The sequence below is a fragment of the Tachysurus vachellii genome, chromosome 2, assembly GCF_030014155.1.
Source record: "Tachysurus vachellii isolate PV-2020 chromosome 2, HZAU_Pvac_v1, whole genome shotgun sequence".
Classification (NCBI taxonomy): domain Eukaryota; kingdom Metazoa; phylum Chordata; class Actinopteri; order Siluriformes; family Bagridae; genus Tachysurus; species Tachysurus vachellii.
Window position 1 is genome coordinate 22,524,139 of NC_083461.1, and position 16,554 is coordinate 22,540,692.

Sequence of the window (16,554 nt, forward strand, 5' to 3'; positions counted from 1 at the left end):
TCACTGTTTCCAAATGGGTACAGAAGAACCGGCTCCCAGCACCGCGTGCGCTAAGGAGGGCTCCAAAACGTCTAGCCAATAGAATCGCACAAATGTATGCGGCGTTGCCCAACTCAACGCCAAGCAAATGTCCAGAACAGAAACTCCTCTGAGTAAAGCCCACGATATGGCCATACCCCTAGTGGAGTGGGCTCTCAAACCCTTAGGGGGCTGAAGACCCCTGCAACCATAAGCCACAGATATCGCCTCCACAATCCAGTGGGATAGCCGCTGCCGAGATAACGGCTTCCAGTGTGAGGAGTAGCCCAAGACACAAACAGATGGACACAAGTTCTGAAACCAGCTGTTCTGTCCACATATGCCTGAAGAGCCCACACCGGGCATAATGTATTACGTTTCTGCTCCTCCGGAGAAGAAAACGGAGGAAGATGAAAAGCCGCCAGTACAGTAGACGGGCACCTATATGCCAATTCCAAAACCTTAGGCATGAAAGCAGGGTTAGGACGAAAAGAAACTTTAGTGAGCCCTGGAGCGAATTGTAAGCAAGACGGGCTAACCGACAAAGCATGTAAATCACTCGCACGCTTGTCTGTCACCAAAGCCAGGAGCAGTGCCGTCTTAAGAGAGAGATACTTAAGACTCACCGCCTCTATCAGCTCAAATGGATGTTGAGACAAGGCATCTAAGACGATGGGCAGATCCCATGAAGGAACCATCTGTCTAGACACCGGCCGTATGCGGCGCGCCCCCTTCATAAAACGACTTATTAAAGGGTGCTGGCCTGCCGACTTTTCCCCAAAACCAACATGGCAGGCTGGAATAGCTGCCAGGTACATCTTAATGGTGGAGAAAGCCTTCCTTTTATCAAGCAGTTCTTGGAGGAAGCACAATATATCCCTAACAGAGCATTGAAAAGGGATAATCACTCTCCGCCCACACCATTCTTCAAAAACACGCCATTTATTGCTATAAAGAGCGCGGGTAGAGGAGGCTCTCGCACTCTGTATAGTATGTATAACTGACGAGGGCAAGCCAGCCGCATTCAGATTCCACCTCTCATGGGCCAGGCCCAGAGGGCTAACATGTCCGGATGAGGATGGTAAATTTCCCCCCCACCTGAGACAGGAGGTCCCTCCGTGAGGGGAGGGGCCACGGCTGCCCCGACAATAGTTGAACTATCTCTGCTACCCAATGTCGGGATGGCCAGCACAGGGCTATCAGAATTAATGACAGACGCTGCTCCCTCACTCTGGCTAAAGTGGGGGAGATTAAGCTCAGAGGGGGAAATGCATACAGAAGCATACAGATGTCCGGCCACTGATGGGCTAAAGCATCCACACCCATCAGTGCATTTGCGTCCACCAGAGAGAAATACAGAGGGCATTGAGCGTTTTCTTGCGAGGCAAAGAGATCTACGGCAGCCTGACCGTACCTCTGTCAGAACGTGTGTCGCCCGGAGAGACAGAAGCCGTGTGTCGCTCCACACGATCAGCTTCTTTGCCAACCAATGCAGCTGAAGGGCGCGTGTGCCCCCTGACGGTTGATGTAAGCAACCACTGTGGTGTTGTCCATTTTCACTAAAACATGCTGACCTCTGAGAAAACTCAGAAAATGTTTCAGCGCTAGCCACACCACTAATAGCTCCAAATAGTTTATATGTCTGTGCATCAGCTGTGGCGGCCACGCGCCGTTCACAGTTCTGCCCATTCGGGTTGCTCCCCAACCCTTCAAGGACGCGTCCGTTGTCTTAGTTACTCTCGATGACACCGGCCCTAAGGGAATCCCTGACCCGAGCGTCACAGGGCTTTTACAGTGTCTGAGCGCTTCGACGCATGCATGATTGACTCTCACCGGTCGGCTGAGATGCCGGCGAGAGCACAGACGCAAACGCGTGATCCAGCGCTGAAAATCCCTCATTTTGAGTAGCCCCAAATGCACTACCGCGATCACCGAAGCCATAAGCCCCAGCATTCGTAAGCACAGTCTGTACGGGACCACTCGTCCCCTCTGAAAACAAGCGAGACATTGAGTGAAAGACGCTATTCTCTCTTCCGTCAACATGACTTGATACGAAAGGGAGTCCAAGTTGAGCCCTAAATACTCCGTATGTTGAGAGGGCACCAACCGGCTCTTTCATCATGTTTATCCTGAAACCCAGGTCTCTGAGGTGATTCAGGACAATCTCTGCGTCTTTTATGGCTTGCTCTCTTGACGACGAGCATATCAGATAATCGTCTATGTAAGACAATATCCTTATGCCCCTGTCCCTCAACGGGAACAGAGCTGCCTCCACACATTTGGTAAAAACCCTCGGAGCTAACGACAGCCCGAATGGTATAGTTTGAAATTCGTATGCTGTGTCTTATGCAAACGTGTGCAAACCTGAGGAATTTCCTGTGAGAGGGATACATGTGTAAGTATGCGTCCGCTAGATCTATCGTCACAAACCAATCGTTTGGGTGAATCGATCGACACAGCACCTTGTGTGTCAGCATTCTGAATGAATACTTTCTGAGGTGCTTGTTTAATATACGTAGATCCAAAATAGGACGGAGGGCTGTGCCGCCTTTCTTCGGAACAATGAAATAATGGGAATAGAAGCCCTGACGGCTTTCCTCCCCGTGTACCACTCTGATTGCCTGCTTGTGCAGGAGGGTTTCGATTTCGGCCGTCAAAACACGAGACATGATCAGCCCGTTGAAACGAGGTGGTTTCATGGCAAACTGGAGTCTGTATCCCCGTGAAACTGTTGCTAAAACCCATGGATGAACTGCGCATGCGTGCCAGCTGGCTATGCGGGCAGAGAGAAGGCCCCCGTATACTTCCGCCCCGCCATCGTCGTGCAGTGATGACGTCATCACACGCGCCGTGCGGGCTCCCGCTGACGGGGAAGCGAGCACTGCCCCCAGCGGAGGGACTGGGGGAGTGCTTTTCATGACTTTGTATTTTTTGTTTTTTTTAAAACATAATCGCCCTCGGCTGTTTGCCTGGCTGCGATAGTGCAACATTTATTGATATGTTTCTCGAACCTGGGGAGCATATCGCCCTCAGCCCATGGCTTGGCTGCGATAATGCATGTTTTATCAACAATTCCCCTGTGTGTGTGAGTGCTTGGTAACACTGCACATGGCTCTGACCTCCCTCTCGACTCTGAACTGGAGGAGAGCGAACATAATGAGCCCTTATCAAACTTAACTGAGAGGGTGGTCACGCCGCCTGCTTGCGTGGCAAACAGAGGTGAAAAGCCTCATCCTCCTGTTTTCTGAGGGTGCTGGTTTCTCTCATTTTCTCGAGAGCGGGCCCGAATAAACCCTTAGTCGGGTTGTAAGGGGCATCCATCACCTCCGCTTTCTGAACATCGCCCAGGCCTGACAGGTTTAACCACAGCGCTCGCTCACCTGACACGGCCAGGCCCATTACGTGGCCACAGCTCTCAATCGCACCGCGTGAGGAGCGCAAAATCAGGTCGTTCACGACACAGATTTCGTCCCAGAGTTCGGTACACCTGAGTCCAACTGCCGCCCCAAAATCTCCGCTTGATATGCTGACAGTAAAGTCACGGCATTCAGCGAGCATACGGACTGCCCCACGTATTTGTACATCCTCTGAAAGGTCGCGGCGGTCAAACGGTCTGTCTTACTCGGCAGTGAAAACCCAGCTCCTCCATTCCTTGAATCTCCAACATCGAGTGCCCCTTGTTTGGGAGCTTGCTCTTAAAGGGGCTAGACCAATTTTTTGTTGTTAAATTCTGCTAAGAAAGAAATACTACTTAGAAATACTACTTATTGGTCCAAAAACCAGTACACAGAAGCTCTCAAAATTCAATCTCCATTTAGAGGGATGTACTGTAACTACTCGTCAACAGTGAAAGGCCTAGGTGTTATATTAGACAGCAACTTGTCTTTTGAAAATCATATCTCCCATATTACAAAAACAGCCTTAGAAATATTGCCAAGCTAAGAAACATCCTATCTTTATCTGATGCTGAGAAGCTAGTTCATGCATTAATGAACTCCAGACTGGATTATTGTAATGCATTACTAGGTGGTTATAAACAAGCTAGTCCAAAATGCAGGTGCCAGAGTTCTTAACAGGACAAGAAAATATGATATCACCCCAATTTTATCATCTTTACACTGGTTACCTGTTAAGTTTAAAATTGATTAAACTTCTGCTACTTATGTACACGTCTCTTAATGGTTTATGTCCCATGTATCTAACTCGTCTACTAACACGCTACAATCCTTCACGCTTTCTGAAATCACAAAACTCGGGACTTCTGGTAGTTCCCAGAATAACAAAATCTATTGAAGGTGGTAGAGCATTTTCGTATTTAGCTCCCAAACTTTGGATTAGCTTTCCTGAAAGTGTTCGGTGCTCAGACACACTTTCCCAGGTTAAATGTAGATTAAAAACCTATTTCTTTAGTCAGGTGTACACATAATACTTCCCATAATTTTGTGCTCTAGTACATGTACATTATCATCTAGTGCTTGCTAATATTATGAACACCAGCCACGCTAATTCCTCTCTACTGCTTCTCTCTTTCTCTTCCATCTAAGGAAGTTTTTCCTTGCCACAGTCACCTCAGTCTTGCTCATTGGGGATAAATAGAAAGACATTTAAATATATCTAATATTAATCTTGAATTTTTGTAGTATATTAATATTTGTATTAACTTTTTGTTTTATGTTTGTGTTCAAGAAGCTGCTTTAAGACAATATCCTTTGTTAATTTATACAAATAAATTTAAATTTGAATTTCTGAAGCTGTAAAAGGTTTTGCACTGCCGTACCTGAGCGAAATCTTTTTTTTTTCTTTTTTTTTTTCTTTTTTTTTTTTTATGAACAGTCACAACTACTTTGAGCAAAAGGTGCAGGTTATTTGTTGGTACATCAAATAGTGAAGGCTACAATTGGTGGCAAAGCTTATACAAAGCTCCGCAGTTCTGGAACAGCCATTCAATTAGTGTTGAGGATTCAGACAGAGTGTCATTGTTTAAGTTGTTTAAATCTAGGCTGACAACATATTTGTTTGACAAAGACTTTTCTGAATGAATTTTTTTCTTTGTAGGCATAGTATTTTGGTGAACTGGGAAGTTTGGATGTTGTCCACCAACTCGTGTCCCCAACACCCTAACATGTTCACACAGTTTGTTTAGCTGCTTTATATCTAAGTGTACACTTATGTCTCTGTTACCTTCTGGCTCTCTTTTTGCACCTTCTCCCTTTATGCATATGTCACTCTTGCTAGAGTCCCTGCTTGCAGTTTGCACACATTTGTATTGTCTTCAAACATTAGGTGACAATATGTATACCTAATAATGTCTGTTTCTGTTGCTCTCACTCTGTCTCACTCTGGCTCTGTTAAGCTACTGTACACTTGCTGTTCCTGAGATACCTGTGATCACGACCGCTTCTGCTCCACTGGTCTGTTCCTGTCCTGCCTGTTTCTTTCCTGCCTGATTCATTCTGATGCCCTATCTCTGGTTGGTTGAAACTACTCATTGCTACTGAGGATGACATTACTGCTACTGAGCCTGGATATACAGTACTGTCAATAGTACCACTTAGAAAAACTATAAAGATGGTTTTGGACTGAAAATGATATGAACAGTTTTGACCACATACACAGTTATAGAAATGACATAATTTATAATCACGCTATCCAGTGTCTCCATTTTGCGTCTGATTCCTGTCAAGATCCCTGCATATCTATCATCTCAGAAAGTTCATCTCCTCAATAGGGATATATTTTAAATTTATATCCTTAATTTCTATATTTGAGTAAAGTCACTTTGTGTTTATTGTTTAAAAGCGGTACACAAATAAAATGTAATTTAATTAATTAAAATTTTGACTGGGGACCTAAAAATTATTATATTACTATATTAACAGCCTTTTAAAATTTTGTTCTTCATGTTAGGACAACATTAGCATAACAGGGTTGTGTGGTTAATAGTGTTGAATCCCAACCATCAATTACTGATCTAATTTACTGTCAATTAAAATGTGACCCTCAGTTTGGTTTTCATTTCAAGCTATGTATGTGATAAAAACCTCCGGGTTCATTCAGATTCTGTATGTCTGATGATAAAATCTCATTGCTATTGTTTTTATTTATGTGTCATTTTACTATCAATTGTACAAATATCCCTTTAGGCTGCTATTCTGTATTAAAAATCAAATGTCTGGTCTATCCTACAAAGAATGGAAATGTGAGAATCCCAATGTCCATAATCTAGGTCTAAGAGACTTTGTCGAAAACATTTATTATTATATTGTTACCCTTTAGTTTTGTCTGTTTGTCTTTGTGTTTTTCTATATTTCAGGTATTCCAGCAATGCGTGTCTGAGGGGGAACAGCTCTAAGGTAATCATTCACCATTCACCTCCTTTTATCTGATGCCATTCCATTTGCCATAGTTTTCTGCAACTCCTCCCAGTGATAAATGATCTCCAGACCACTACAAAAAAGAATCAGTGAGCAGTTCATAGAGACAGATTGGAAGACTTAAAAAAGAGTAGATAAAAAAATAAGAAACAGAGGGTGAAAGTCCGGAGTGTCACTATCTCTGGTCCTGTGCTATGTCTGGAAGGTGGGTGGCCCTGAGAGGAAGCTGGGGGTCGGTCCTCACTGATTGACCCCCCACTGAACAGCGAGGAAAAAGGGAAAGAGGGGTGGAGGGAGGAAGGAAAAGGAGAGAAAGAAAGGCAGAGGAGGGGGGGTATTTGAAAAAAGGGGACTAGATAGCACTTTTCAGAAGTGAATATTTAGTTATGACAACAAAAGTAGTGTAACAGATGGCACCCTGGAAACTACATGACAGCAGATTGGAGTGAGCCAGCATAGCTTTTCAGATAAACAGCCCAGATGGAATAAAGCTGTCACTACCTCACTTTTCTAAGACTTTCTCACATACACACACACACACACACACACACAAACAGAGATACATGAGCACCCCGTGAACACCGCTGGAGAGCTATATAAGAACTCGTCAGGAGGGTCGAACACCCACTACTTATTCTGAAGGATTATTGCACTTTTCTCAGCTACTTTCTCTGTAGATTTTTACTTTAAAGATATAGCCTAAATAAATTTAATAATTTGTACTTAGAACTTTTATCTTTTTAAAATAATTGACCTTCATTAATACTGGAATTTCCATGCAGCATGACAACATCAGTTTTACAAATGTTTGTGGGCAATAACACAGCTGTGGACTTAAACAGTAAGACGTTTCATAGTTTTCCACAGAGCACTGATGGCTTCAGTGTGACCATGGCTATCCTGCACCTAGCTGTATGCATCACAGGATTGGGAGGAAACTCTTTGGTCATCATTGCCATCCTCAAGCTGGATAAAATGGCATCTGCCACAACTGTGTATATTTTCAACCTGGCTTTGGCAGATGGACTATTTATGGTTGGGCTCCCATTTGTGGCTTTTCAGAACTTCCAGAACCAATGGATCTTTGGTGATGTGGCCTGCAAACTGGTCATGGTGCTAGATGGAATCAACCAGTTTACCAGTGTGTTCTGCCTCACAGTAATGAGCGTGGACCGCTACATGGCCCTAGTAGACCCTCTTCGCTTTGCACGCTGGAGAACTCCAAAGCGGGCCAAAATAATCTCTGCATTTCTTTGGCTTTTCTCCTTGATTTCTGTCTTGCCCATGGCTCTCCACTTCACTGTGCAGTATGGCTTGTGTATGGCTGACATGTTTGTGGGCAAATTTTGGATGACTTTCCTCACGTACACTTTTGTACTGGGCTTCGTTCTCCCCTTCATGGTGATGATAATTTTCTACACAACTCTGGTAGTGACTCTAAGGAATTCCAGGCAATATGACAGTAGGTGTTCCTCCTCAGAGGAGAGCCAGAGATTTGAGAAGCAGGTTACCAAGATGGTGGTAGCTGTGGTTATGGTTTTCGGGATATGCTGGCTACCTTTCTATGTCGTCAACTTCTGCTCATTGTATGGTACAAATGTGACACTCACTTTTGCACGTGGCTTTGAGATTGCAGTGCTTTTGTCCTATTCATGGAGCTGTGCTAACCCCATCCTGTATGCTTGCCTATCAGAGACCTTCAACAGATATTTCCACACTTTACTCTGCCCCCACATAAACCATTCCAGGATGCACTGCAACAGAGATACAGAGGCATATGACCTGCATTACACAACTGGGCAAGATGTAAGTGTGCTAACTTAATTTCAAAATCTATATTTCAGTGGTTTGTAAAAAAAAATGTATATGTTGTAAACATGGATTTTTATGTTTAACATCCTTTAAATGTACCATGCTTGATTTTCATATCAGATAATCATTAGATATTATATTAATCTCATAATAATAAAATGTAGTCGAGTCTAAATCTTTTGTAAAAACAATTTTATGACAGACTGATAATTCTGACAAGTGGGGAATAAAGAAATCTAGCTGGCTTGTTGGAGAACACAATGACAACCAGCTGGGATGCAAATGAAACAAATGAGTTGAGAGAATGTTTGTGTTGTGCCTCTCTCCTTGGATGGAATGTCATGTTGAGGATTATGTAATTCATTTGCCCTATTAATGTCCGGACCCCATATATGAGTGATTCTTAGCCGACTGTGAATATAAGAATGATGTTGCTGTTGCCATGGCACTCAACTGGGAATGAACACTACAAGCTGGAATGTTTGTTACAACATTTGACATGAATGAAGAATGTGAGACATAAGGAATTTATTTAGAGACTGTTAATGGATTAGACATCCTGGGAAACACTGACATGCTTCATTTTACTATGCTATGGTAGATTAGCTCAAGATTTCTGCACAGGGTATGACTTCATATAAGTGACTCTACGTTAATTTTTCATTGTTTGAAAATGAAACATGATTTACATTGTTCTCTGTTTTATATTTCATGCTGTGTGTTTCATTGTATTTGTCTTTTGTGTTATTTTATAGCAATTTTTTATACATTGAAATTAGCATGTGTGGTATAGCTTTCAATACTAATGTAAACATTGTCTAGCTGTGATTTTGCCATTATGTAGCCAGTAATAAGTTGAAAATGGTCACTTTGTGATAATGTCTATTGTTAAATAGTGGTAAACAAATAAAATGTAATTGGATTGAATTGCCTGTGTGTGCGTCCCCAAAGTATAATAAATAAATAAATACTACTACTACTACTACTACTACTACTAATAATAATAATAATAATAATAATAATAATAATAATAATAATAATAATCTTCATGATCATCATCATCATCATCAGATTTTATAAATACTGACAACTTATTTATTCTAGATATAGGAAGTTGAATGGCTTGGGATGCAGCTTATTTTTGTATGCCTCTACTTGCCACTCACAGCTATTACAGATTAAAAATTAATCTCTTCTATATGTCACAATACAACTCATGCTTCAAAATTAATTAATTCATCATCCTTCAGTAGCCTCTTTATTTTGGCCAGTGTTATTGTAGATCTGGAGCCTATTCTCAGAATACTGGTCACAATTCTCCCTGATCGGTAGGGTAGTCCATTGCAAAGCAACATGCACACATACCCATCCACATGTTTCATCAAATTGCACACAAATGCATATCTGCTATAAAGTATGATATCTTACTTCTACTATCTCTTGCCTCCATTAAATATATCCATGAAATATTATGCTATGTATGCTGTAATAATACATGTTGATGTTTTTTTTTATATTCAATATGCTTGAATTTTTAATAAGCTTAGTTAGTTCAGTTTCCATGCATTCCTGTCCCAAGAGGCATAAAATAAAAATATCAGCCTATTTGCAAATCTTTTTAATAAAGCTACAGGAAATAAAAGTAATATGTTATGTGTGTCAGACCATACAAGGTTATTAATTTTTTTATTATTCTATTTTTACCAAAAGTTCATTATTGTTTATATGTGTAAATTATTATGTATATGTGATGTCACACTTGACAATGGAGGTTAATGGCTTATATGAATGTAGATACTCAGGGCTTAAAGAATTTGTATACGTATTTAAGTATTTAAGAGGTTTTTTACCAAGCTTAATAGATTTTAATCTTATAATTTTATTGTTGCACTTTTATACGGTTTTTGACTATCAAAAAATTTACTAACTGTGCTATCTGTTCTTGTCACCCTGCTCACAGGCAGCTAAACACAGAATCATAATGCTCTATACACAGAAACTTAACAGTGTTCTAACTAACTTTATAACAGATTTGAGTCAATACAGTAATTCATATTTTACATTGGTTGAAAATGCATGATAAGTTAATTACTTTTTCCTTGGTGGAATGGATCACCAGTGTAGTGCAAGAAACAGGTTAAGGACAGTCGTCATTTATTTGAGAAGTTCAATAAACAAGGGGGTTCAGTGTAAGTGCTGTTAAGTTTAATAAGGTTCTGCCCCATTATATTGCACTCCAGTTGTCACATCCTGTTTTATTGAGTGACATTTCAAACTGCTTTTTTTTTAGTTCTGGTCCTTGAAAAGCTTCAGATGCCAGCTTGGAGAGAAGGCATGATTTAAAATGATATAAAATCAAAGCCAATCATCTTTAAACAACTTTTAAATATAGTGGAATTTTCTATTCAAGCACCTACTGTACAGACCCCAGCTAAATGTGTGTTATAATGTATACATGACAAATAAAAGTCCTCTAAAAGTCCAAAACAAGCTAACCTGTAATATGAAGCTATTTTATGTTAGGTGGCCTCTATGCTAAAAAAAATAAATAAAAAAAATAAACAATGAGGATAATGTACATACTTCAAAAATTCAAAGTTCAAAACCAAGTTTTGATAAAAACGATCAGTTCACTTGACAAAATACCGAATCTTTTCTTGTGGGATCATTCCACAATTAGAGCCCAATTATGAGCCCAATTAAGAACTAGACTGATGAGAACTGTCAAGAAAGCACTCACAAACAAAACTGGAATTTCTGCCAATTGATTGAGATAAACACATTCACATTCTTTCAGTGCTCTGTATTAGTTATATATAGGAGTGCATTTACAATTGTGATGCCATGAGCCCATGTTGTTTGCACATATAAAGCATTTCTGAAAACATTCTATCTCATATTCAGCTCAGCTTTAAATAGACAAACTGTAATAAAAATGTATGTAATGATGTAAGATAAAATAAATAATATCTGTCTTTATAAAACTGGGATGTATTTTATATCATGTATTAAATTAAAATAAATGTATTAAAATGCATGGGCTGTTACTGTATGTGGTTGTGTTATTGAGTAAGTGACTTCACCCCTGTGGTTAATCCTTATCGTCTTAACAAGACCCTCAAGGCAACACGAGAGTGTAATACTATTATATTTTATTTTAATATTTTAATTTAGGCGCCCGATATTAGCGCAGATTGAAGCATTTTTAGACTTTATTAACCTGCAGCAGTCTCAGTATATTGGGGAGGGTTTTAAGTGCGACAGCGCCATCTGCACGCGGAACGCAGAGCTGCGGCGCGCGCACAGTACAAGTCGCTCAGTCTTTTTACCCGTCACTCAAGCGAGCGCGAGGCGGGTGTGTGTGTGTGTGTGTGTGTGTGCGTGCGTGCGTGCGTGCGTGTGTGCGCGCGCACGTTAGGTAGTTTGTTTGAATACTGCTGTTCAGCACGAGCCCAGGAATTTTATTTGATCCTTCTTCCCTAAACAAATTGTTAAAAAAAAAAAATCCGTAACTGTTTTCTACAGTGATTAATGATCGGTAGGGAAAAGTCATCTCTAAACCCACGGACAACAGAACAACTGAATGGACGAAGAAACGGAGTGATGTTTTGTAAATTTGTCCGTTATGATGAATGAGGATCTTAAAGATCTACTGCGTCAAAGGTAAACTTCTATACAGTATATATATATATAAAGGATAGATAGATAGATAGATAGATAGATAGATAGATAGATAGATAGATAGATAGATAGATAGATATGTTAAGGATGATTAATGTATATTTTAGAAATGATAACAGAATTAATTACTTTGAACAACATGGACAAGCTTCATTTAGTACTTTGCTAACATTTATCATATGATTAGTAAGATATATTTACACAACTTGTTAGAGCAAACCTACAAAAGGTATAGCAATAAAACAAACTAATTTAACAGAAATAAATGGAATGCTGATAAGAGCAGGAACAGAAACAACTCTTGTTAATTCAACATATGGACAAACTATTGTCTGACTCAGCTGAGTCAATCTGAACACTTCTTTTTTACAATGTGATTACAGTAGTTTCTCTTCTATACTCTTGCCCTTACTTTGTGATTTAACATTTCAAATGTAACATACAAGTGATGCTGTACAACTAAACTAAACAAAAGGTGTCAGCATCTAAAAGGTGGTTGTGACTTTATTCTGCCTCAGCATTTTTTGCCACGCATTCACATAAAAGCATTTCCCAGGGCACTGTGACTGGTTTGCTCAATGTAGATCAATTAAACCAACATTTGACACAGCACTGTAGACAAGCTTCGATCAGAGATCAAACACAGTGGGTAAAGTCCTACTTGTCCAAAGTATCGAGTTACTCTGCCATCTGTAGGTGCCATGACTATTTAATCATTTAGAACATGTTTTTGAATAGTGATCAATCCTAATCTTTTTTCCTTTCTTTAGTGGTCAAAAGTAAAATTTAAAGTTTCTTTAAAACATTGCATTTGGTTATAATAAGGTCATAATAACCAAATGAAGAATGCCACCCCCCCACCCCCCACCAACACCCACACACACACAAACCTCATTCTGCACATTACAAATGGAGATTCAGTGCTCAACCTTTCCCTCCTGACTGGTGGCAGTTGATAATTATTATGTATTTTTTTTTTTTATTATAATTATTATGTGCATTTTCTTTGATTATATACTAATTTTTTTTCTCTGCCCCTGCATAGGTCTGACATGATGGTATGGACTTCTTTATCATAAAAGAAAAAAGCTCTTCTAAACAGACTTATGGTAAAAATGGAGTCATGGACATTACTCCCTGCTCCTCCTAACCTTTCCTTTCTTGAGCCCCTTCTTTATGACAGCTTCTTCCCAGTAAATGAGTCTAAGTTTAACCCAGAGGATTTTTTTAACAACACCACTCACCATGCCTTTGACCGGACAAGCTCTGTGGTTATCACCTTTGTGTACTTTGTGGTGTGTGCTGTTGGACTCTGTGGAAATGCATTGGTCATGTATGTGATCCTTCGGTATGCTAAGATGAAGACTGTCACCAACATTTATATTCTTAACCTGGCTGTTGCAGATGTTCTGTGTATGATTAGCTTGCCCTTTATTGCAATTCAGCTAGCATTGCTTCACTGGCCTTTTGGCGCTGCCATTTGCCGTATTGTCCTTACCATGGATTCACTGAACCAGTTCACCAGCATTTTCTTCCTGACCGTAATGAGCATTGACCGTTATCTTGCTGTGGTACATCCAATCAAGTCTACTAAATGGCGCAAGCCAAGAGTGGCCAAAAGCATCAGCCTTGCGATGTGGGGGGTGTCACTGCTGGTTAATTTGCCCATTATGATCTTTAGTGGCCTGAACACTAATAAGAATGAGGCACGGACATGTACTATGCTGTGGCCAGAACCTCAAAATACCTACTACACTATCTTCATCTTCTATACGTTTTTCTTGGGCTTCTTTCTGCCACTTATTGTTATTTGCCTGTGCTACCTGCTCATCGTAATCAAGGTAAAGTCCTCAGGCATGAGAGTTTGCTCCAGCAAGCGAAAGCGCTCTGAGCGCAAAGTAACACGCATGGTATCCATTGTGGTAGTTGTGTTTGTGCTCTGCTGGCTACCATTCTACATGTTTAATGTGGCATCTGTGACAGGCACACTCATCCCTACACCAGTGCTGAAGAGCACTTTTGATTTTGTAGTAGTACTGGGATATGCCAACAGCTGTGCCAACCCCATTCTCTATGCATTCTTGTCAGATAACTTCAAGAAGAGCTTTCAGAATGTTCTTTGCCTCAAGAGGGTGGGAGGCCTGGATGAAATTGAGCGTAGTGACAGTCGGCAGGACAGGACACGGATGGTCAATGATATCATCACAGAGACACAAAATGCTGCCCTACTTAATGGCGATCTTCAGACAAGCATCTAGGAATGGCCATCTAGGAAATCTGGATTTACAAAAAGATAACCAGTACTACTTAAAGGAGTCCACTTTGCCTGATTTTGAACACTTTTAGGGGACCCAATAAATTGTACAGGATTGGTTAATTCAGAGGTAACTTTTTTAATCACTTCATTTTATGTCCAGACATCACTGACAATATTGACTATAAAGGGGGAGGACTACTATCTCTTCTTTGGAATCATCTTTGTGCATATTTTAAGAAAACCGGGATCCAGCAAAAAGAGACCACAATCATAAAGGCATATTAAGAATGACACTCAACCACATTTGTTTGCGTTATGATTCTGTGAGCAATAGCCATAACTGTTGCTGTTTGTTCATATATATTAATGAAGAAATTATTTTGTCCTGATAAGGGAAACAGAAATGAACTCTCAAGAGAGAAAATGTTGACTTGCAAAAACCCTCTGTTATTATGATAATGTGTTAATTTCAAGGAGTTTTTCATTTGCATATCAGATAAGAAATAATTTTTCTGACACCACATGGTTGTGACATTCAGTTATATAAATACTAAATGTATTTACTTTAAAAACATCTTGCAGTCATTCTAAATGCAGGTGTCTGGATGCTGCTGTGCTATTCACTTAGGCATTGCTTGCTGAATTAGAGACAATAAAAAAAGAAATGAATTTATATTTGGGTGATTAGTTATACAGAAAAAGAAATGGACAGAAGGATTAAGATTATTGGAGGGGGGGGCAATTTAAGGGGTATACTTTATCAGTCCTTGGCTGCAATATCCGAGAGAAACTCCCATCAGTAAAATATATGTCCAAATATGTATGTAATGACAGATTGTTAAGGATAATTGGATATTTAATTTCCACTCAAGACACTGATAATGGTTAATCCATAAAAAAGAATTTAGACATGAATTCTGAAGAAGATGCAGAGAGTGGGAAAAATGCTCACAAATAGCTGGCATGCTGTGGTCAACCAAACTATATTAACAATAATACATTACCATGCCTGAAAAATAATGTGCAGATATCTAAATCATACGTTTTATATATTATACAAGCATTACATTTGTATGTGTGATTGTATAAATATCTTAAACCTGTTAATCTACATAGTGTTCGTTTATCTGTAAATAGTACATGTAGTACACAATAGTACATTAAATTCTATAAAAACTTGATCATTGGAAAAAATGGAGAATTTACTTTTGCTATATAAAGTTAGCAATGTAATATTGTGTGGTATAGAAAGGGAAACACAGGTTTGTGTCCAGAGGTAGTCCAGCTAATCCATGTAATTGTTAAATTGGCCAGAGCAGGTATGCATGTTGCAAAATGTAGTATATACAAGTGTTTTTATTGGCAGCCTCAATGAGAGGTTTAAAAAAATACTTTATTTAAAAATGTAAGAAGAGAAAAACAATTGAAAAACAATAGTCTAAGAAATTCATTAATTTATCTTCTGTCTTGGAATAAACTAAATATGATGACAAACATACAAAAAATAAGGACAAAGTGAATTAGTTGGATTAGAAAATGGAGTGAAAGATGCTCATACTGTCTACATCTTACTGCCCAGTAACCTTAAGGGACAGAAAGAACATTTGGCCGAGTCAGTTGAAGAACCTTTTTTTGTATAAAGTATGACAACCATAACCAGAACGTTTTGTGGTATTATTGGTCTATGTGAGATTATGATGTTGTAATAGATTCTCCTATTACACTGTATCCTCTGGTAAAACCTTATAGCACCAGACAACTTCCAATGCACTGTAAACATGTTTAACAAGGACTGCTCATTATATTAAAAAACACTTAAGAGTTATAAGTAATTTATAAACATAAATGCTTAGTGTTTAAGCAAGTAAACAAGCAAGTTTATTCAGACAGCTTATGAATTTTACAAAGAACTGTGTGTATATGTGCTGTATATTTGACTTGCAGATATCTAAAGCTGCTAAATTGCAAATGTAATCAAAACTCTCCTATAACTGAGGAACATTAAACATGCATTTGCGAGTGGCTCGAACAAATCATAGTTGTTGTTTTTTTTTAACGTAGAATCATACTGAAGGTGTCATGGCCACAGGCTAATATTGCTGGAGATCATTAGGAATTTGCCTTTGAAATGACTCTTTAGTGTCTATAGTTGTCACATGCTTGCATTCCCTACAATTCATAAACTATATGTATTTATACACATTATGTCCAAATGCACATCTGATCATCCAATTCCAGCACCCTATTTACTGTTATAAAACTGGACACAGTAGACACTGAATAATGTTGGGTAAGAGGCCTAGGGTGCAGTTGATGCTCCAGTTCATCCAAAAGATTTTGAGTGGGGTTAAGGTCAGGTCTCTGTGTAGGCCACTTGAGTTCTTCCTATTCTATCTTTGAAAACAGGTTTGG

At 39.5% G+C, this 16,554-nt stretch overlaps 2 protein-coding genes and 1 pseudogene across 2 annotated transcripts; 2 read left to right on the plus strand and 1 right to left on the minus strand.

Annotated features, from left to right (window-relative positions):
- Positions 1 to 2,936, minus strand: LOC132857989 (uncharacterized; annotated as a pseudogene).
- A 3,835-nt stretch (positions 2,937 to 6,771) lies between these two features.
- Positions 6,772 to 9,126, plus strand: LOC132860187 (somatostatin receptor type 5). Its single transcript, XM_060891303.1, has one exon. It carries the CDS (start codon positions 7,176 to 7,178, stop codon positions 8,214 to 8,216), a length of 1,041 nt encoding a protein of 346 aa, XP_060747286.1. The 5' UTR covers positions 6,772 to 7,175; the 3' UTR covers positions 8,217 to 9,126.
- A 2,467-nt stretch (positions 9,127 to 11,593) lies between these two features.
- On the plus strand, positions 11,594 to 16,175 carry sstr2a (somatostatin receptor 2a). Its single transcript, XM_060863837.1, has 2 exons — positions 11,594 to 11,867; positions 12,931 to 16,175. The coding sequence occupies exon 2, from the start codon at positions 12,992 to 12,994 to the stop codon at positions 14,141 to 14,143; it is 1,152 nt and encodes a 383-aa protein (XP_060719820.1). The 5' UTR covers positions 11,594 to 11,867; positions 12,931 to 12,991; the 3' UTR covers positions 14,144 to 16,175.
- Positions 16,176 to 16,554: the final 379 nt, after the last annotated feature.

Coding starts and splice junctions, on each gene's coding strand:
- LOC132860187 (XM_060891303.1), top strand. CDS start 7,176: ATGACAACATCAGTTTTACAAATGTTTGTGGGCAATAACACAGCTGTG.
- sstr2a (XM_060863837.1), top strand. CDS start 12,992: ATGGTAAAAATGGAGTCATGGACATTACTCCCTGCTCCTCCTAACCTT.